The 20,005-nt window shown below is 42.3% G+C and overlaps 2 protein-coding genes across 13 annotated transcripts; both read left to right on the plus strand.

The window, feature by feature from the left end:
- The first annotated feature begins 334 nt into the window (after window positions 1-334).
- LOC136420438 (basic salivary proline-rich protein 1-like) lies at window positions 335-13,755 on the plus strand. 5 transcript variants are annotated; one of them, XM_066407360.1, is made up of 17 exons: window positions 335-621; window positions 4,079-4,199; window positions 6,004-6,069; window positions 7,186-7,221; window positions 7,581-7,616; window positions 7,822-7,896; window positions 8,122-8,232; window positions 8,895-9,029; window positions 9,270-9,338; window positions 9,552-10,196; window positions 10,416-10,505; window positions 10,652-10,705; window positions 11,124-11,204; window positions 11,734-11,814; window positions 11,940-12,002; window positions 12,585-12,707; window positions 13,437-13,755. In XM_066407360.1, exons 2-17 carry the CDS (start codon window positions 4,110-4,112, stop codon window positions 13,674-13,676), a joined length of 1,995 nt encoding a protein of 664 aa, XP_066263457.1. In that variant the 5' UTR covers window positions 335-621; window positions 4,079-4,109; the 3' UTR covers window positions 13,677-13,755. The 5 variants fall into 5 exon arrangements, with proteins under 5 accessions (XP_066263457.1, XP_066263458.1, XP_066263460.1 ...); XM_066407361.1 differs by lacking the exon at window positions 11,940-12,002; XM_066407363.1 differs by lacking the exon at window positions 8,895-9,029.
- Window positions 13,756-14,051: 296 nt separating this feature from the next.
- On the plus strand, window positions 14,052-19,348 carry LOC136420444 (enolase-phosphatase E1-like). Of its 8 annotated transcripts, none has more exons than XM_066407369.1 (11): window positions 14,052-14,125; window positions 14,236-14,280; window positions 14,782-14,853; window positions 15,011-15,211; window positions 15,985-16,062; window positions 16,455-16,529; window positions 16,686-16,742; window positions 16,942-16,989; window positions 17,362-17,465; window positions 17,839-17,990; window positions 18,365-19,348. In XM_066407369.1, the coding sequence occupies exons 1-11, from the start codon at window positions 14,078-14,080 to the stop codon at window positions 18,565-18,567; spliced, it is 1,083 nt and encodes a 360-aa protein (XP_066263466.1). In that variant the 5' UTR covers window positions 14,052-14,077; the 3' UTR covers window positions 18,568-19,348. The 8 variants fall into 8 exon arrangements, with proteins under 8 accessions (XP_066263466.1, XP_066263467.1, XP_066263468.1 ...); XM_066407370.1 differs by having other exon boundaries at window positions 15,985-16,050; XM_066407371.1 differs by having other exon boundaries at window positions 15,985-16,038.
- The last annotated feature ends 657 nt before the right edge of the window (window positions 19,349-20,005 follow it).

Raw genomic sequence — 20,005 nt, forward strand, 5'->3', positions numbered from 1 at the left:
CAAACTTGGGACGCGAAAACGGCTATAAACGGACTTGTTTGACAAAGTTTGTGTTGAAAGAAAATATAAAACACTTCTAGACCCAGTCGCTGAAGCAAGTTGCGGGCGGCTTGACACGCAGGCCCGACCTGTTTTTGTCAGAATTAGCGGCTTTGGAAATCAGTCATTGTTCCACCCCCCTCTCCACAGCACTCCACAACATTCCCTCTCCACGCATCTCCACCTCCCTGTGTGCACACCGACACTCCCTGATTGGTCCGCAGCCTCTTGAGTCCCACCCTTATTGTGTGGTTGGAGAGGGGACTTGAGAGCGCAGCCAGCCGTCGGAATTGTGCCCAAACGGCGCTGTTGTCTAGGATGTGGAGCTTGCCGTGAGAGGGGGACTGTGACAACACGGCGGTAACAGGTTGTCTTTGCTGTTCTAACTTGGCTGTACGGATTACGTCAAGGCATTCTATCGGACTGGAGCAGTGATGACTTAGCACTGATCGGTGTTGGAGTGTTGGAGTAAGTGTTTCGCCGTCGTTCTTCGCTCAAGAGAGTTCCCGGACTCAGTGGTGTACGAGAGGGTTTCAACCCCGCTTCCATCGCAGTCGTCTTTCCTAGGATCGACATTTTTAGGTAACGTTTGCACTTAATAAACCCTAGGTTATGCAGAAGTGGGCTTTCATTTGAAGTTTATGAGGCGCGGAAAAGCAGACTTGTATAGTAAAGAAAACGATCACTTTTTTCAAACAAGGAAAAGTCTCTCAACATGGCAGAGCTGAACTGCGTACGTGTTTGCATCGGAGTTAAAAAGAAGGCGATCAATAAAGTAAACGTTAGATGGTTACCTTGCAGCAGATGGAGGGCTGAGGGTGGGGGAGGGAACAATAGAAAGTAGCGCCGCCGACATGCTCCAGCCTGGCGCTTAGAGCCTCGCCATTGTGCCGCCCCGAGAGGTGCCTGCCCTCCGCCCGGCTTGTACTAATGAGATCGCCGCAAACTTGTAATTTGCTACACGAAATGGGGAGGAAATCGCTCGGTCAAAGTCACGCGCGAGCAGGTGCTAAAATAGACCCTGGACAGGCGGCGTGCTTAGGGCTGACGTAGAGATGCCACGTCGTACATCAACGTCACAGTCACGTACTTCAACGTAAGCGTCATTAGTGGAGCACGTCGTCAGAACGTAAGCGTTTAAGGTTGTGTTCACGTATTTAAGGTTAATATCTCGCCTATAGGTTCATTTAGTTGTGTCCAAAGACATATCTTATGCAACGGCTGTTATCCCGATGCAAAGTTGACCAAAGAGAACAGAAGAGATTCGGCAGTTCTAATAGGTTAGAATAGCAGGCTAATTGCGGTATACGCATTACGTTCTGAATAGTGCTCATTAGTGGTGTTTTCGGAGGTGATTTTGTGGAATATTTGCTGCTTTCCTCTCTGTTGGTTCCCAATCGTTCCTTCTCTTCCGGAAGGATAGAGTCCAATCTGGTGAATGCGGTCTCCTGACCATGAATTAGAAGGGTCACTAAGAAGGATTTCTTCATACGAGAGTGACTTAAAAAAAGCAATTCCGTCAACCTTAAAGTTCATTTGCTAAGGGTGACTTGCTTTTCCAATTATTCATTCTACCTAGATCCTTAACGTTCTCTTTCTGGACGAACTTTTCAAAAGTGTTGACGTCATTTTCCTCATTAAGATGTGCACAGTCAGACCCCTATTTCTCAGGTAAAAAAAAGAACTAACAAGATAGCGGTGAGATTTCAAGATGATGAAATAAGTTAAAGCCGAAGCTCGCCTTAATTAGACCGTTAAGGAGGAGCCTCATAGAAGACGAAGATAAGAGTGCTCCACTTTTCTTCTCTGGCCTTCGGCAAATTGGATGTACGGCATGAAGGGTCATCACTACTTAAGACACAAACACTGCCATCTTCCCACCTGTCGGCTACGCAGGTGTTCCACTGTTCTCAGCGCCACTCGTACATGGTTTCTAAGACACAGCCTTTGTCTATATTTGATGAAGACTTCAAGGACCGGATTTGTAGAAAAACAAGTCGTTTGTTTGTAACATGAGGCTGGCGCAAATTTACGCATAACTCGAAAACACCTAAACAACAGAATTAGCTATATGTGGACATAGTGACAAAGTTTAATTCGTCACAAGCTGTGCGTACAGAAAATCATAAGTACCGCACAAACTGTTAAGTGTTCCTATCCTTTTAAGGGTGTTTTCTGATAAAAGAACGACCTCGTGTATTGAGGAGATTTAGGCGTAAGCTTCAGGTGCCAAACTTCTGCACGTGAAAGAACCCAACACACTTATCGAGAAGCGCAGATGTAACCCAAAGTGCTTGGCTGAAAACGCGAGCCGTAGCGAAGTCACACTGCGCTACTACTAGCCAGACGGAAAAGCATGCTTCACCTCAGTTGAGGATGACTTACCCTAATTGAATGTTAGACATCCAGGTAATAAGATACACAAGAGAACGAATACTCAAGCAACGGGATAGGTTTCCAAAATCTCGCGTAACAGTTTTCTTGCGTAACTTACCTTGATTTTTGCGTGAGCGCGATGGTAACGAATACCTCCAGGAGGAAGTGCTCTCAGACTCTCGACAGAACCTCAAGATCTCACTTGTCCCACATCGACATGCGGATAATGATGCTTAATCTCTCACCTTAATCCTGTGATTATAGATCGAACATTAACGCACATTGTAGTCGGAAAATTGATACTGTTCATGTTAGAGAGGAGAAATACTGGATCAAAACATGTCTCCTTTTTTGGAAATGTGAAGACGTGACTGCACGTGTACGTAGTTTTGCTAAGGTAGAAATTAAAGGCACCTTAAAGGTAAAAATACTACGAAAATCTCCAGGTACAGCTTGCTTTAGATTTACAGAATTGTAGTAATTTTTTGTAACCAAAGAAGCGATTGAGCTTATTTCTAGAATAACGCATGTGATGACTAAGCGGCCCGTTGTTGGAATCAAATGACGTAATCAAGTGTGTTTTGAAAGGTGATGAAATCACATTTAGTCTGAGTCACAAATAAAGGACAATCAAAAACGTCTTCCAGTTTGAAAAACACGATGAAAACACATAAAGAAATACTTGTTTCTTTGTCAATAAACGACGGAAGTTTCAAATGACAAGGAGGATGTTTACGCTGGTGAAATCCTCTGAACAACTTACAACAGTTGTTGTTGTTATTGCAGAGGCACGGTCTTAATTCTGTTAGATAATAGCAGACACAGTCCACGCCCTAGCGAAAACAAGCAACAACATCCTGCTTGCGTATCAACCACATTGTCTGATGTAACACCGTGAGGACATAGATTATAAAACGAACGACTCTCCTTCAGTTGATCTTACCCAAAAGAAAACTCGAACCAGCTACGTGGTAGAACCAAGAAAATCATCCTAGGTGTACGGCAGTAGCCTGCAGCGAGATAGAGAGGTTATATTGGGTAAAATATATTTTCTAGGGTGTGTTGCCCACGTTAGGTAAAGGTAAGAGTAAAGCAGTCATCCTAAATTGAGGAAAAGCATATTGCTTTTTCAAGTGCAATGCGGCTTTGCTACAGTTCATGCTTTTTTTTAGCTTGTGGGATTTCGTTTACCTGTTGTTCCAGTCTGTGGCGTCGTGTTGGTGTAACGGTTAGGGTTTTTGGCCTAGAACCCAAAGGTCCTAAATTCAAAACCCTATCGACATGCCACTGATGTGCCCTGACACGACTTTCCTCGCTCCACAAGTTGTAAAACTGGGTACCTGACTTCGGTTGGAGAGATAACGGCGGTGGAAGTAAAGGGTTGGTCTCTGCCTTCCAATATTGTGTCCTAGACATGGTGAATAACAACCCACAGCCTAAAAATAGCTATGTGACTTTTAAAAAGCTAAAAGTAAAGATTAAGGTAGTCTCATAGCCTTTCTGGCGCCGTAGGTGCGGTAGGTTGTTATCCACCTTGGTAGAGTGAAGAAAGTCGTGTTGAGTACCTTCCCAAGGGCACAGCATCGGTGGCATGTCAGTAGATTCCAAACCAGGACTTTGATTTTGGGCCAAACACGCTAATCCACCTATTCCTCTGTTCCAGTTCTAGTCTCTAGCTGACCGTGGCCGACAGCATGTCCGGGCACAAGATCAACCCCAGCAGCTCTCCCACACCTCTGCACGGCATAGAGAGGGAGGGGCACATAGACGAGGCAGCTGCCAGGGTAAGGGTTTACACAAACAACGGAGCTATAGAACTCCTGGGTATCATGTACATTTAAGTTTCTACAAACAACAGAACTATAGAACCACTAGAGATCATGTACATATAAGTTACTCTCTAAGCTTATGTTCAAATATTGCACGTCTAGGTAAAATGGGAATTTATCTCCGTTAATGAGAAATGCAGCCAAAAATCTTCATTTTATGATAAAAGGCCGTCCAAACTGGCTTTAGAATAGGGGCCGGGCAAGTGTATGAGAAGTGCTGCCAGGGTATTAAACGGTTTCTTGAAACAACAAAGCTATAGAACCGCTGGGCATCATGTACATATAAGTTTCTCTTTAAACGTATGTTTAAATACTTCATGTTTAGGCAAGGATGCTATATATAGGCTATAACCTCCTTGGTCTGGGTAAAATTGAAATTTATCTACGTCAAATCACTACAATTTGATTTTAGAACCGCAGCCGAAAATCTTCATTTCATGATGAAAGGCCGTCCAACCTGTCTTTGAAATAGGACAAGTGTATGGAAAAGTACACGTTTGACTTGAGTCATTGCAAAAACTGTGACATTTGTAAAGCATTCAGCACAAAGAAATTGCTACATTTAAGAATTGTTTTATCAAAGGCGTCACTCGAAAGTAACAGTCTATCATCGAAAACAATGCCACGAGAACACCTTCAATGGCAGGTGTTTTTCTGGCTAAGTAGAAAGTATGGTAAAGCTTATGGAAAGACAAACGCACGCTTTGGAGTGTCTATTGTTTGAACTGTTAGGTAAGACTGTTATTTTGATGTTTCACTCGACACAGACATTCTTTTGTCCCGCCCAGTAAACATACTTGTGCCCAATGACGACGTAAAAATAAGTTGTTTCTGTCATTGTGCGAAGGCGACGGGTGCATAGGTATTTGCCCTTTGATGAAAGTACATGCCAGCAGGTGACCTTTTTAAGGGACACTTAGGATAGACTTAAATCCAGGTAATGAATTGCGGTTCATGATTGTTGTCGTTGTGAATGTAAGGGAGGTTTTCTTAGAGTAATGCTTCTCACACCCGGGGGGCAAGGGCAGCTGCAGAATGGAAAAGCTGAGCCGGACGCCGCTTTGTAACGGAGAGCGTTTTAGCTGTAGCGCTATGATGGCTGTTAAGGACATTTTGCTGATTAATCATGTGAAGTGTTTATAGGAGTGACAGCCATGACAGCAAAGCTCTGTCACAACTGACATGTTGACGACGACCAATGTGCACTTCAGCAGACAACTCCTTTCTCCGCACCTCTGAAGCACGCTTACTTTTCCCACAGCTTTTAGCAAAAATACCAGTCTAATACCTTCACCTTCACTGACTACAAAACATGTGGCCTAAATTAAGAACAGAAAGGGGGGGGGCGTACACAACAACAAAGAGAGAGTAGTATGTTATGCTTCGGTCACATTTGAACTGGTGCCCGCAGGGAGTGTAGGTCCCGAAGCCACAAATTTGTCCCGGTGGGGCACGCCCGAAAAAAACGGCCCGTAAACTGCCCGGCAGGGCCCCTTTTGCCAAATGTGACGGAATCATACCACCCTCACCTTTACTGACTATAAAACATCTAAACTAAGAAGAGAAGGAGGGCGTTTACAATAAGCTAGAAATGGCTTGTTGCAGAGTAGTACATGGTACACATTTGTAATCAGATGAATCTAGTGAAGTAAAATTCACTTGCAAACAGGGCTGTTGACCTAACTACTGCACGCTAGCTGTGGCGTTTCTCTATTGCCTCCTCTCTAACGCTTGTCTCCTCTCCTGACGATGACTCCAGCGGATTTCCGTGGCGCGGCTGTCGATAAATGCGGACGTGGAGCAGAAGCTGGAAGAAGTCATGACGGTAAAAACTCACCACAATTTCAAAACGTTTACTGACAAAAACAAAACCACAACCCTGTAATAAATCAAGACAGCATCCGGAATAGAAACATAGATGAAAATCTCGTAATTTGTGTAGTGTTTGATATGATTTTGTAGATCTTTTTCTACATGAACTAGATTCTTGTCCAATGATCTTGTCTGAATTTGACTGAACTCAAAATGAAAGAATCTGGTGACTAAGAGCTGCGAAAACAAGTCTGTCTCCCTGCTTAGCACTAGCTGTGATGACAAATAGCACACAAAAGACCTGTTCCTCCATGAAAATCAACAGAATGACCCACAAATTACTCAACCATTGATATTCAAGTTTGACATCACATTACACGGTCTCAAGTGCCTTGTGATTTTCTCAATGAATTGTTGGCCATCGATAGCATTAGAGAAAAACTCCTTCAGCTGTGCGGGGTGCTCACGCTGGCTCTCACAGCTTTTGACCGTGGCTTTCCCTTAGATACGAGGTACTTCACATGAAAGTCAGCAACTCACAAATTGTACTTATTGTAGCCTCACGAACTGTTCTGACCGACTACTTGAAGTTTCACGCTACTGCTCTCCACTCAATACATATGTCCACTCTCTTTGAAAAATGTAGCACCAGAAATTTATTCTAAAAATACAGTAGTCGCGACATAAAACGACTTAGACGTTTAATTAAAGCCTGGTGTTCATTTCTAACTCTCCCTTCGCACGGACTAACATTACTTGACAAGACGACGGAATAACACATTTTAGTCCCATAATTTCCGACTTACTTGACGAATTTCTGCAATGGATCTTTCAACTTTAACACAACAAATACATTTAGATACATCTTATTCAAAGTTAACGTTGAAACTTTAGTTGACAACTTCACAAAAGCTTCGTTACAATGAGCAGCTGAAAGATCCATTTTGACAGACCATCTTTGACATACAATTCAAGATAGAGAACAGTGTCACAATAGCTAAGATCCTGTAATTGTAGTACGTTACCTGATATCAACACGTTACTTACAATGGTAAATATCATGTGATGAATGTTATTGGTGAAATAATAGCCTTGATGTTTGCTTTATGCTTGATTTTGAACTCCACAGCGTGTCAGAAGGAAAAACCACGACAAAGACGACAAGGTTAGTAACTTCTGTTGTTTCTATTATTTATTTCTGCTTACGTGGCAAAAGGTAGTAGTAATATTTAAAGTAGTAAGAATATCTAAAGTAGTAATATTTACAGTAGTAGTAGTAGTAGTTGATGTAGTTGTACTTAGCATGTGGCAAAAGAATTGAAGGAATATCATGGTTAATACTCTGGACCGTGCATATAACGTTTTGAAAGCAGTTGCTGATAGTATATTGGAGACTAGTTATCGTCTTTTCTACGTTTTATGGGTTTGTCACGTTTTTTTCTTCTAATCAGGCTATTAATAGAGAAAAAACCCGCCCTGTTGGTAAAGTTGTGTAAACTGATGGAACTTTCACGTTTGTTCCAGACTCGTTGGGGATCTTTGAGAAGGCAGTTTCGAGAGGTAAACGTGCCCTCTATCGCTGTTGATAGTTTATTCTAGTGATGAAGGTTGTTTTATATTACTGCATCGTAGTTAATTGACAAAGGCATCAAATTGAAAGCACACTTTATATCCCAATGTGGGGACAATGAATTGAAATGCACCTCACCATGTCTTATTCTATGAATGTGGATTTTATTGTAAGCGCTTGTTTGACTGCTTTCAGCATGGCTCAACTGGCTTCAGCCCAAAACTCACAGAGGAAAACTCGTTTGAGCTTGAACATGCGACAAACGATAAGGTATGTTCAAAATACTTACCTAGAGTAAAAATGGTACCATGAATTGAAATTGATAACAATATTGTACATTCTGTTGATACTGTCAAGTGTAAGAAAATATGTGCATGTATCAGTCTAAGCAAAATGGCCACATGGAATTACCATTAACGATTTTTATTTTTATTGAACTCGATCATTTACTTCCTAAGTTTCTTACCTTATGTCATTGTCAATGTCAATCACCAGTACCAGTACCACCCTGGCGGGAAGCCGAGGCAAACGTCACCCAACCACGACGCAGACTCCGGCTACAACGAGGAGCGGGCAAGTCCGCGGTACCACACACCTGACGCACAGGTAAGGTGCTACGTCATCAGGGTACTGGTAACTGGTCACTGACATATCCTGAAACATGATCCTGGTACGAGTGCCAGAAATTACTGGGGATACAAAGGAGATGCTTGGAGAAGCGTGACATAGAGAAATCTCTGCATTCTATCATACTTCTAGTCATGTACCGTCATCTGGTTCTAGTGTATGGGGCCCTGACGTCACAAGCTGTCTTCCAATCGCAGAGATTTCTATCTATCTGTCTGTACCGTCAAAAGCCTTTTAGAAATCACGTACTCACAATACCCATGTGTTCCGTCGTCTGTACATTTGTCATATGTTGCGCTTGTATTATTCATCGCACATTTGGCGCGTCCCTTCTCGTGTTCTCAATGCTCGTGTATATTCCATATGTGGACTCCACGTACAAAACTCATGTTCTTGACCCTGTCCTCAGCGTCTACAATGAAATGTATGTGCTCCCGTTATGATACAACTATATATGTCATGTGTCTATATACTCTGTCAACTTCATTCAACATCAGAACGTCCTAGTCTCCTGTAGTACTGTCATCGTTAACATCATAACAACATCACTGTCTTGTCATCTATTAACCTAATTAACCGTTACCTGTATACTAACCAATCATCTGTGTGCTCTTAACATGTGTCTGTCTCCTTACTAACAGCCTGTCCCTAAACCTGCAACTCCTGTGAAAAAAAGTGAGCCGCCAGTTGTCAATGCCACTCTTGAGCAGCTCCGACGCGGCTCCCTTTTCAGGGGCGAAAAACCGATCACTGAAAAGCCACATAATGCCTGGCAGGTACCAGACTACCGTATGATACTAGCTCCAACTAAAAACGCTAGTAATAAGGTTAAATCACGGCTTTTAGGTTACACAACACCGGCCGACGTGCTAACGACATAGTACAGCTGTGAAACGCTTCAAAGTATGCTTCATAAGTTTTGATGCGATATCAGTCAGAAGCATTAATGCAAATGAAGCATTTGGAAAGCTTAAAAACTGTTCAAACTGGGCATAAGATGTGTGTCGTATCTGTAGGGTTTGCTGGCGAGACATCAGGAGAGAGGAGGCAGGCCTGGCAAGCATGTCACTATCAAAGCCGGCAAGGTAAAAAACATTTACAGGTCTTGTACATTGGTTTGGAGTGCAGTGCAGTGCACAGTTGGCTTATAACGCGTTTTATGACCATGATGGGGTTCCTGCTTTTGCATCGTCGATGCTTACAGACTAATATTGAATAAACAAGAGATGCTGTGCCTCGCCACTAACACAATCCTATCCTCTTGCACTATCTTTGTTCTGTTCCGCCTAACCCTGTAGCCCGATGAGGTTGAACCTCCTCCAAGAGCGCCCCGGGAGGCGCATCGCGGCCCGAGCGAACGTCCGCCCGACAGGCAAACAGACGGCCCCGGCCAGGGACCGCACCCCGCCCGACGGTCTCCACCCCACGGACGAAGACCCTCTCCCAACCGCAGACCCGGTTCCCCGGGCGGGCGGAGCCGGTCGCCAAATCGGTCGGTTGTTTCTCCAAGGGGAAGAAGGCCGTCACCAGATCGACAGCCAGGCTCACCGACGGGACGACGTCGTTCCCCCAACCGGCCCGGCTCACCAGCTGGACGGCGCCGCTCACCGAACAGGCCGAGCGGCTCCCCTGATCGCCGACGCCGCTCTCCGAATCGGGCCGGGTCCCCGAGAAGAGGACACTGGCCTGCTCCGAGGAAGCTGGCAGGTTCCCCGCGAGGACGGCGGTGGCCCTCCCCGCCCCGGCAGGGGGATGGTTCCCGTGGACGAAGCCGGTCTCCGAATCTGGCGCGGGGTCCTCCGAACCAGAGAGGTCGGTCTCCGAACGCCAGAACAGGCTACCCGAACGAGATATACGACTCACCGGGACAGAGAAGACAACAACCTCGGGACGAAGAGCTATCATCTGCTGAGAGGCGCAGACAGTCCATGCCCGAAGGAAAGGTAGATGCTTCTTCAAAGCAAACATCCAACTTTCCTCATCGGCAGTATAATCAAAGTCGTATCCCCGATTCCTGAAGTAGATGTTCTACGTTTCACACTAAATCCGAATCCATTATGCAGTAATAACATCTGCCATATTAATCTACTGCTAGTAACATTTCTGCTTGTGCTAACACTAACAACCATATCTCCCATTGCTTTGCGCTCATCAACAAACAGAACAATGATCAACACGGACCGGAGGACAAACAGAGGCGACAATCTATCCCGTCACACGGCAACAACGTTAACAGGCCGCAGGACAAACGGGTAAAAAAAAGCTGTGCTCATAACAGCAACTAGCATAAGCTGACTTTTCTCTCATTGTTTCCAATCGCTTCTAGAATTTTGCATTTTTTCAATGCGTTACGCATGTGCCGCTTAAGCATTAACGCCTGCTTACCCCATTATTTTAGAACCCTAACTCAACGGCGGAAGTTTGGAAAGCGGACCATCCGGGCGAGAAAATGGTGGTTGTATGATACTAAGCGATTTTGCGTTTTGGGTTATAAGGTCTTCCAGGTGGTAGATAGCTGGTTGTACGATATACTTAGCGATCTGCGTTTTCGGGTTATAAGGTTTTCCGGGTGGTAGTTAGCTAGTTGCCATAGCTTGAATACTCTATATTACGATGATCTATAATTTTACATGTTTTGTGGGACAGATATAACTTTCTTTTGATATGACAGAAGGATTCAGTCAGCAGTAAAGATCTAAAGGAAGGAGTTTGCTGTTACTAGTGGTGTTTGCTATCTGTAGCATTAGATGTCTAGATATTACTTTATACTAGATACAGCAAGGTAGTTCCAAATGGTACAGTAACATACATCATCTACAGAATGCGAACTCTTTAGCGTTAGGCTTGAATCTAGCTGCTGTTTTCCCCAGGACGACGGACGACTGATTCGGTCCCCGCCGACATCAAGACCTGCATCTTCGGAGAGACGGATAACTCCCGTGGAAGAAGTCGTACGCATGTTGTTTACACTTTTAACCCGGTGGTAGCATAGACGTAGATGTGGGAATAAGGTTTTAAGGTCCCTTTTTAAAGAAAACTAAACTTTCCATTCTTTTTCAACAGGCATCAATTCATTCATTAGTTCCAATGTCCTTAACATCATCTATACAAAGCTTTGCATGTAAATTTGTGGTAGTGTAGATGTGGGAATAAGGTTTTAAAATCCTTAGAAGACTGAGTAAACTAAACTTACAATTCTTTTTCAACAGGCTTCAATGCATTCATTTAGTCCCAAACTTTACACTTTTAACCTGGTGGTAGCATAGATGTGGGAATAAGGTTTAAAGTTACCTTTTGTAAGAGGACTATGTAAACTTAACTTCCCATTCTTTTTCTACAGTCTTTAATCCCTTCATTTAGTCCCAAAGTCCTTAACAATGACGATACAAAGTTTGCATGTACACTTGGCATAGATCTTTGACTTCCTAATGCTAGGACTTTTTAAAGCTGAAAAAATACGCTTGTGATGTTGGTTTCTAGGAGCCAACCGTCAGCAGCCCAACTGGACTCATAAGCGCCATGAAACCCACCGATGGACGAAGGAGACCCACTCCAAATAAGGTTGTAGTACAAATGACGTCACAGCTATACCCAATATCTTATTGCAGACATTGCTGTAGATTTGCAGCGCAGTAAAGATAAAGATGATGTCATTTGAGAGGGTTTGTTTTCCTGATTTTCCGCAGAAGCCAAGAAAATCTGTTGTTTTTGTAGACCCTATTCCAAAGGAAGACGTTCAACAAGAAAAGGTCTAAACATTTCAATGATCTTCGCGTAAATTCGCAGGCTCATTTAGACCGCCGCATAGACAATGTCCCTTGCAGCATGCAGCAGTTGTGCAATATAGAAGATTATTCATTGTGCCAAAATAGGATGTGTGTCTCTAGACGAAAGATGACTTTTGCCTACCCACTAGACCTGTAGGACGTCTATCCGTTCTAATGCCTGGCCATTGACGACGTTTGACTTAAAGACATTGTTGCCCATTCAAGACACTCGTAACTTCTACGCATAAGAAAGAAAAAGATTTAGAAACATTTCAGGCTTTAAAAAAAACGACCAATCCATTAATGTTCTCTATAAAGAATATATCAATTAGTACCGTAAAAGCATGACTATCACGAATGGTCTCTTTGACAATTCTCCTGTATCAAGTCGTAGTGTCCAGAAGTTGATATTTGATATTGGGAACACATTGCTTGCTTGTAGTTAGGCACGTCTCTAATACTTTTTATGAAAACTTAAATGCAGCCACCATGCAAATTCCCTGCTCTTAAAACGTCCAGATAGAAATGACACCTGTCAATAACGCACGAATGGTGATTTCGTAGGATAACAGGCCGCCCTCTTCCAAAGACCCCATCCAACCAGTTCTACATCAACCTGCAAAAGATCCAGGCCCATTTCCGTCTACATCAGCGGCCTTTCTCGGCAATCCGCCCGAATATGGGAAGGTGATTAACACGTTGAATTTCTTTTGTCATCTTTGATATATGCTGCTTTTAACTTCAACGAGTATAAACGGCCATATTTTCAGCTTGTTAAATATAAGCCAGGCATATAACTACTCATAGAAATTGACTAAACGTAGATTATATGATATTCTACCATTGCTTCTTTAGTATTACCGATAAAAGTAAACAATGCTTTAATCAATCTTAATCTTAGAATGTAGTTTGGGTGAGAAGTAGCGAGAGCTTCAATGATGATGATGAACATAAACAGTTTTGTTAAGCTAACTTAATCAATTTGTCTTTGTAATAAGCCCTATGAGTGGATGCTATAATCAGTGTAAAAAGAGAGCGTGTAGCTAGGAACAGAAATGCTAGATTAACAACACATGGATGGCGGTTTTGTAGGAAAATCGTCCGACATCAGCAAAACAGCCTGTGCAACCGGTACCCAACAAACCTCCACAACCGCTTGACTCATCCACTGACTCTAATAAGAGTGATGCAACAAAACAGGGCGAGGTGAATGAAGGCTCAGCAATAATGATACTAAAAAAAGTTCCTTTACCTGTAGTATTACATTTAAAACCCTAAATCATAGCTAGGTAAATAACAGGTGAAATAACTACCATGCCCCCTCCCCGTTCATTCAGTAGGCTAATTAAGAGCTAATGTAAAGCATGTAGTTACGACAGAAAACATTGTGATAATTTGACAATTGTGGTTTTGTAGGAAAATATGCCTCCCAAGGCAAAATCACCGATTCCTCCATCTGCAAAGTCACCCGTTCCTCCATTGGTAATTGCAAAATCACCCGTTCCACCATCGGCAAAATCACCGACTTCACCGAAGGTAAAATCACCCGTTGGTCCAAACGCCCCGCAGCTGACCAGAGCCCCACAGCCGATGCCGTCAACATCGGGAGGCCAAAATAACCATGCAACAAAGCCCGGGCAGGTGATTCACGGCTAATCAATTGTTTTAACAGGTCTTGAAGAACCTTTACGTTTACGAAAGCGTTGTCAATGTTTCGAGCAGATTCCACGTACGCTCTTGGTCTTGGATGAAGACTGTTACTGGGATTATATTGGAACTGCACCATGATATGCTTGAGAAAAAGTTCGCACACGTTTGTCGATAACGTAATTTGACACATTATTAGACACATTAATGATGTTGATGATGATCTAACGTAAGGTCGTCCATACTTCTCAGGCACCACCATCAGTATCTGCAGCAAAACCTCCAGAGATACGAACAACAAGCCCTTCCGCAAAGGTTGGGACATTTTCACACGAAACAGATTTAACTTCTTTTTTTTTTCAAATACTGAGATGTTATGTTTCATGTTTCCAAATAAGATATTTGATTGTATGTGTTTACAGGTAACAACGGCCGTGCCTCCACCGAAGAAGACAGAGGTTGACCTTTTACTATTTTCCACATTTTTCACCTTAATGAAGTTATCTTTCTTTCCTGAACTGTTGTTGAAAAATGTTAACGTTTATTAAGTCTCCCGTTCTATTAACAGGTACCTGCACCAGCTTCAGTGAAAACAGTGGACGAGACTAAAAAGGTTTAGATTTGGTTGTTATGATACGGTGGTGGTGTAGGTGGTGATAAATAGAGTAGTGACAATAGGCTGGATCTACATGGTGCAAATGGTAAAGCGGCACTGGCACTATATAGTGTTGCCATTATGGTAGTTTCTGTAGTGTTATGGTGTGTTAATGTAAACGGTGGTGGTCTGTTCTGAGTTACTCTGTGTTTTGTGAATTGTATTATTATAGTGTGGTGTTACTGGGATTGTGTAGTGTTAGCCTAGCCAATGCTTCATATTGTACATGTCCACAGTTTATCATCCGTCTTTAAATCTAACAATGTAAATAACCGAGTTTAATGTTCTCATAACATGACAAATCAAGCGCAGTTGGCCTTCCTTCTTTATGATATCCAGACTACTTGTTATTTGGTTTTAGAAGACTAAAAGTATCACATGCTGTCACAAATGAGACATGTTTGGAGAATCTGCTGCAGTATTCGAGTATCTCATCATGGCTAATGTTTCTACAAATAGGATGGCTCATTCCATGATCTTCAGATGGACTTAGCTCCTCCTAAACAGGAACCCTCTACGAGTAAAGCCAAGGTACCAGAGCTCATGTTACGATAAGAACAAAAACAATCTATTTACAGAAAACATAAAGGTACCTATAGCATTAGAATTCATGGCAAAAGTGTTAAGCATCATAAGGATTGTTGAGTGTCATTTGATGCATCGACAATTTTACCGTTGACTCTTGTAGCAGCCACAGAGTGCTGCTAGCCAGAAGTTAACTACAGAAACACCGGCCAATTCCAACCAGAAAAATGTCGCAAATCCCACGCCGGAAGTAACCCAAGCACAGCAGAAAGACGCTAATGCTAAAGCAGCTCCTACAGGCTCAGCAAAGGCCAAATCACCCAAACCAAAGTTGCAGTCACCTCTTCAGGAGAACGGTTCTGTGGTAAGGCCCCATGTCACTCTTAAAACCATGCAGCCTTCAAGTCAAACAGATAAAACAGTTGCTGATTCTACGTAAACAACACTAATTGCGTAATCTAATCGATCCACAGGTGAGCAAACAACTGCTTGACGTCATGACAGATAATCACCAACCTTTCTGGATGGTTTAGGTTTTAACCCCTGTAATAATTCCAATTGCAAATTGAAAATACGGCTGAAACCCTGTAAGCTGTTTAACTCTGCTTTGCATTAGCGTTGATCAGTTGCGGAAACGTAAACACAAACTGTGTGAATTTTCATTTTGCCCACGATATTTTCCTTGGGAGGTCATGAGGTTCTAAGTCTGGCAACTGAGTTTGCACTAGTATATATTCATGTAGTTAAAATCCTATGATAATATTTATCAGAAGTTTCTGCATATTCGGTCCACAAAAATGATTTTAAGAGTGACACGGGGACTCAAGACAGCCGCTTTGCCCTAGGAATTAGAATTGGAACACATTTTTGTACATGTTCATTCTTTCATTTCACAACCCTTTCGTTCCTATTTGTTTTTGACATTAGAAATACAGGAAAAGACAGTGAATTAGAAAACCCTAGGAACTAGAATTAGAATACATGAACATTCTTTCATTTCACAAACCTTTCGTTTATATTTGGGTTTTTGACATTAGAAAAATATGAACAGACAGTGAATTGATTTGCATTATTTTGCAAACAAAATAAATGTATCTTCATGCTTATCATAATGTTATGATTTTGATCCTTACTCAGTCGAAAAAGAAACCATCGTTCAGTGAGAAAAAGTACCAGACATCAGACGAGCCGGTAAAGACTGCGGTAATAGCGAAGGTTTACTAAAAAAAATTCGCTTTCTGTGCAAAGTTTGTTTTCTTTCTGCTAATAGCTGCGAGTTCCTTAGTGTTTTTTACGTCCACCATCTATTGATTATCAGCTAGCAATGCCCTTGTTTTGGCGTGAAAATCCATATTTCCATTACATTCGTAAAAGGTTTTAAGTCCTTTTTAAAGTTTAGTGTGTTTCGGTCGTTTGCAATTGTAGTAGATGACAGTAGATGAGATCATGCAAATTAGATAAGTTGTCTACGTACCAATCTAAATTACTAACGATGTGAAGAATGAGATAAGGTGTGCCTTAAACGTGCCTTGGCGTTTTTCAATACGAATTCTAAGACTTTCCACTGAACACCTGCATGGATATGAAGATTCTTGTTACTACCACAGGAAGTGAAACCACTCGAAAGGAAACTTGAAAGGAAGGATACAGCACAAGTTCTCAAGGACAAAGACCTTAATATGGTATCCTATCCTTTCACCGTCTTTCACTATGCTTCAATTGAATTTTCTTTACCAGTACCTTGTTTTCCCTTAGAATTACAATCTAACTGAACACGAAACAATGGGCTATGCCCTTATGGCGTCGCCAAAAAGGTAATGATGCAAATGCTGTTGCAGGATACGGAATTCCTAGACCTAGATGACCGGAAGGGAAGTGGGAAGACGTTGGTCAAGGTGTTCCTCTCTCCCATGTCTTGATAGACATAGATTTTAAGAAATATTAAGACTACAGATATTTGAGAAGAATCTTTAAAACAACCTTAGTCGAAACTCAATAGCTGCAATAAAGCAAACGTTTGTATAGCTTTGTTAAAAGCGATAAAGACATGCGCATTGCGATTCTGTACTGATCACTTCCTACCCCTCAACATAGGATCGTCCAGCTAAGAAAAAAGGCGACTGGATGGCGTCTAAGAAAACGGTAACCCATGGTTCATGCAAAGGTGGTAGTCATAGATAGGTGGTGGTGGTGGTTACATGGCTATTGGTGTCGGTGTATTTTTTCACTAACATTTGTACCAATAACCTTAACACTAGTGGTGTTAGTTAGTAGTAGAAAAGTAGCATTTTTCTAACGGTTCATGAGTTATTCATATTTGCCCAAGGTGGAGGATTGTCCTTTGTGGTGATGGTTTTTACAAACAGTTTTACTAAGTGGCGCGTCAAGATTTGATTGTCTTTCGGAAGCTAGAGCTGATGAGAAATGTCGCAATCAGGGGTTAAACGAAGGCTCCGCATGTTCAAAAGGCGATGCAGATGATAACTACGTGTTCCATGATTCCGTTCTTTACAGCAAGGAACCTCGAAACGGCACGGAAAGAAGAAGCCCACCTCTAGAAAGGACGCTCACATACAGGAACTGAGCGGGAGCGAGAAGGCCTGCTACACATGTGCTGGGTACGTCATCGTTTGTGATATGTTTGTGATACTCATTGACAGCAATCTAATACGCAGAGGCATTATCTTTTTTCTTATCTATAAGACAATGACCTCTGATCTCGAACTTGCACATAAACTTAAGTATGTGATGTATCTACTCATGTATTCTAAGGACCTCTAACGATATCTACCCGGGTTGTATGACTGATTGCAATGGCAATTTAGGTAGATTTCATTCGAATCTAATTATGCGTTACTCTACTTAAAAATCCACATATATTTGTGTTTGTCCCTATCATTGTTGACTCTAAAAACAGCTATTCTGCCATAGTCCGTGTAGTTTATTGTAACACTTGCTAGTTATCTAAAGGCCTATCATGTGTCTCCTCAGCTACTGCATGTGCTGCGCATGTTGTTACCGGCTGTTCAAAGACGATGACGACGATGAGGTGTTCAGAAGGCGGAAGTGCATCACGGTGTTTCTGGCGATCGCGCTGGCCATCGTCTTGGTGGGCCTCATCATAGGGCTCTGCATCGGACTGGGTAAGACTGTTTCACAGATTTCCAACAGAATAGACTAACTTTGGATTCACCTGACCAAACCAATAATGCATCATCATTGGTTGTATATTGTCTACAGCAAGACCATGACCATACAGTGGAGTAACACTGTAGAAGTAGAAGGAATCAGGGCTTGCGGACAAAATATTTGGACGAATCTCAAGCCTTCTTCAACCTAACTGACCCGCTGACTTTGTACATGTCGCGTTCTAACATTATAGCACAGCACACACGCATTTTCTGATAAACCAAACAATGCAAAAGGCAGCGATGCAATGCCATTTCAGGCAATCGCGCACAGAGATTGCCGATGTTTCATATACCATTATCTGATTCTTGTCACTGCACCCCCTCAGGTGGTTTAGGAGGACCCGCTCCCACATCCCCACCCCGGTTCATACTGGTTCCCCAGAACCTGAACCCCATCGTGGTCGGGAACCAGAACCAGCCGGTCTCCGCCGGGACTCCGGCTGGCACAGGGACGGGAACGGCCGCGGGGACAGCCAACGACAGCTCCACGGCTACAGACGGGGCAACGCCCGGTGGCACAACGGGGTAGCGATAGAAACTGTTTCTTGGCAGTACAAGTTCTCAATACGAGTTATCACCACCTTATCATTGATCATTTGCCGCCACGGCAGCTGTACCTGACATCGGTGTCGCAATGAATTGCTGAAAGCCAGGATCCTTTATTGCAATCTAAGGGTAATATCTTGATTGTTATATACGATACGCAGCACCTGGTGACAGTATGGGAACTTTCAATCCAAGGAGCAGTTTTTATTCTATAACACGCTTCATTAACACTGTGAGCAGCCTTTGTTCATTAAGCGTTTGAACGAGTTAGAACGAAATTCCAGGCAACTAAGTATGATAGTGATATTTTCTTTTGTTTTTCCCAACTTGTGCTTCTCGCACTATGTAAATTTCGACTCGGCTGTACAAAATACAACTTAGACATAAAGTTGTGTATTGATTAACATGCATTGAATGTAGTTTACATACAGTAATTCCGTATTACTTTATCATGCAGCTTACTCTTTATATCGTAAAACGATTTTGGAAAACAAGACGAAATGGTGTGGAAGCTATTTTTGCAGTAGCTTTTCCTGAATAGATTGTATATATTTTATTGACTATCGTATTGTTAGTTGGCTGCTGGTTGTTTGACTTGATGTTGACATTTGACGGCCGTTCCAAAACACTTATAACTAAAATATACCGTACATGTCAAAATTTATTTTGTTTCCATTTATATTGTATCAGAAGTTAGAGGACATTCTTACGGAGAGATAAGATTGTATGTTTTCATTTGCATTGAAATGGCCAGTGTAATATTTCTAATTCATATTTGTTCCTTTACATTCGATATCAACAGAGTTATCTATGGAAAACTTCATATGGACTGAATAATGTGTTTCAAACAGACGATGTATATACATTGTATACGAGTTTATATTGCTTGTATATTGCATTTAAGTCTCGCTTTACTGCAGCACACGTTGGATGTCTTTTTGCACAGTTTTGACCTGGTTTGATGTACAATGCTAACTGTCCGTTAATCTGTTTTTCTGATCTGGAATTATATGGTTTGGTATTGATTTGATTTGAGCCTTACGCTTAATGTATCCAATGTGGTGTTTGTGCTGTAAGATTGGCAAGAAAGTTGTTTTATGTGCCTTTATCCCAATTTAGACCAATATCTATATTTTGCATCCATGAACTCTTAACAAACCAGGCATGTGACTGTATTGTATCAAGAAACATTCCTATTTGATTTGAAATCACATGTCTGATGAAGATGTATACATTTTGCAACGCGTTTTAAGCACGTTTTGCAACGGCAGGTGGGAGTTGACCTGATAGGGGACCAGTATTGTTTACACGGTCCTCGTCATGCGTTACAGAGCTATGACAAAGTGTCAACGTATAAACATCCTAGCCGTTCTTGTAGCAGGGTCTAAGATGCACCGAGTGATACGTAACTGGAATAACCC

The sequence above is a fragment of the Branchiostoma lanceolatum genome, chromosome 15, assembly GCF_035083965.1.
Source record: "Branchiostoma lanceolatum isolate klBraLanc5 chromosome 15, klBraLanc5.hap2, whole genome shotgun sequence".
Classification (NCBI taxonomy): Eukaryota; Metazoa; Chordata; class Leptocardii; order Amphioxiformes; family Branchiostomatidae; genus Branchiostoma; species Branchiostoma lanceolatum.

What these genes read in the sequence shown, in the direction of transcription:
- LOC136420438 (XM_066407360.1), top strand. Translation starts at nt 4,110, where the DNA reads ATGTCCGGGCACAAGATCAACCCCAGCAGCTCTCCCACACCTCTGCAC. An exon ending in ACCACACACCTGACGCACAG is followed by an intron (nt 8,233 to 8,894) that starts GTAAGGTGCTAC and finishes CCTTACTAACAG; the next exon opens with CCTGTCCCTAAACCTGCAAC. An exon ending in GGAGACCCACTCCAAATAAG is followed by an intron (nt 11,815 to 11,939) that starts GTTGTAGTACAA and finishes GATTTTCCGCAG; the next exon opens with AAGCCAAGAAAATCTGTTGT.
- LOC136420444 (XM_066407369.1), top strand. Translation starts at nt 14,078, where the DNA reads ATGTGTTTACAGGTAACAACGGCCGTGCCTCCACCGAAGAAGACAGAG. An exon ending in CAGTGGACGAGACTAAAAAG is followed by an intron (nt 14,281 to 14,781) that starts GTTTAGATTTGG and finishes TTCTACAAATAG; the next exon opens with GATGGCTCATTCCATGATCT. An exon ending in AGACTGCGGTAATAGCGAAG is followed by an intron (nt 16,063 to 16,454) that starts GTTTACTAAAAA and finishes TTACTACCACAG; the next exon opens with GAAGTGAAACCACTCGAAAG.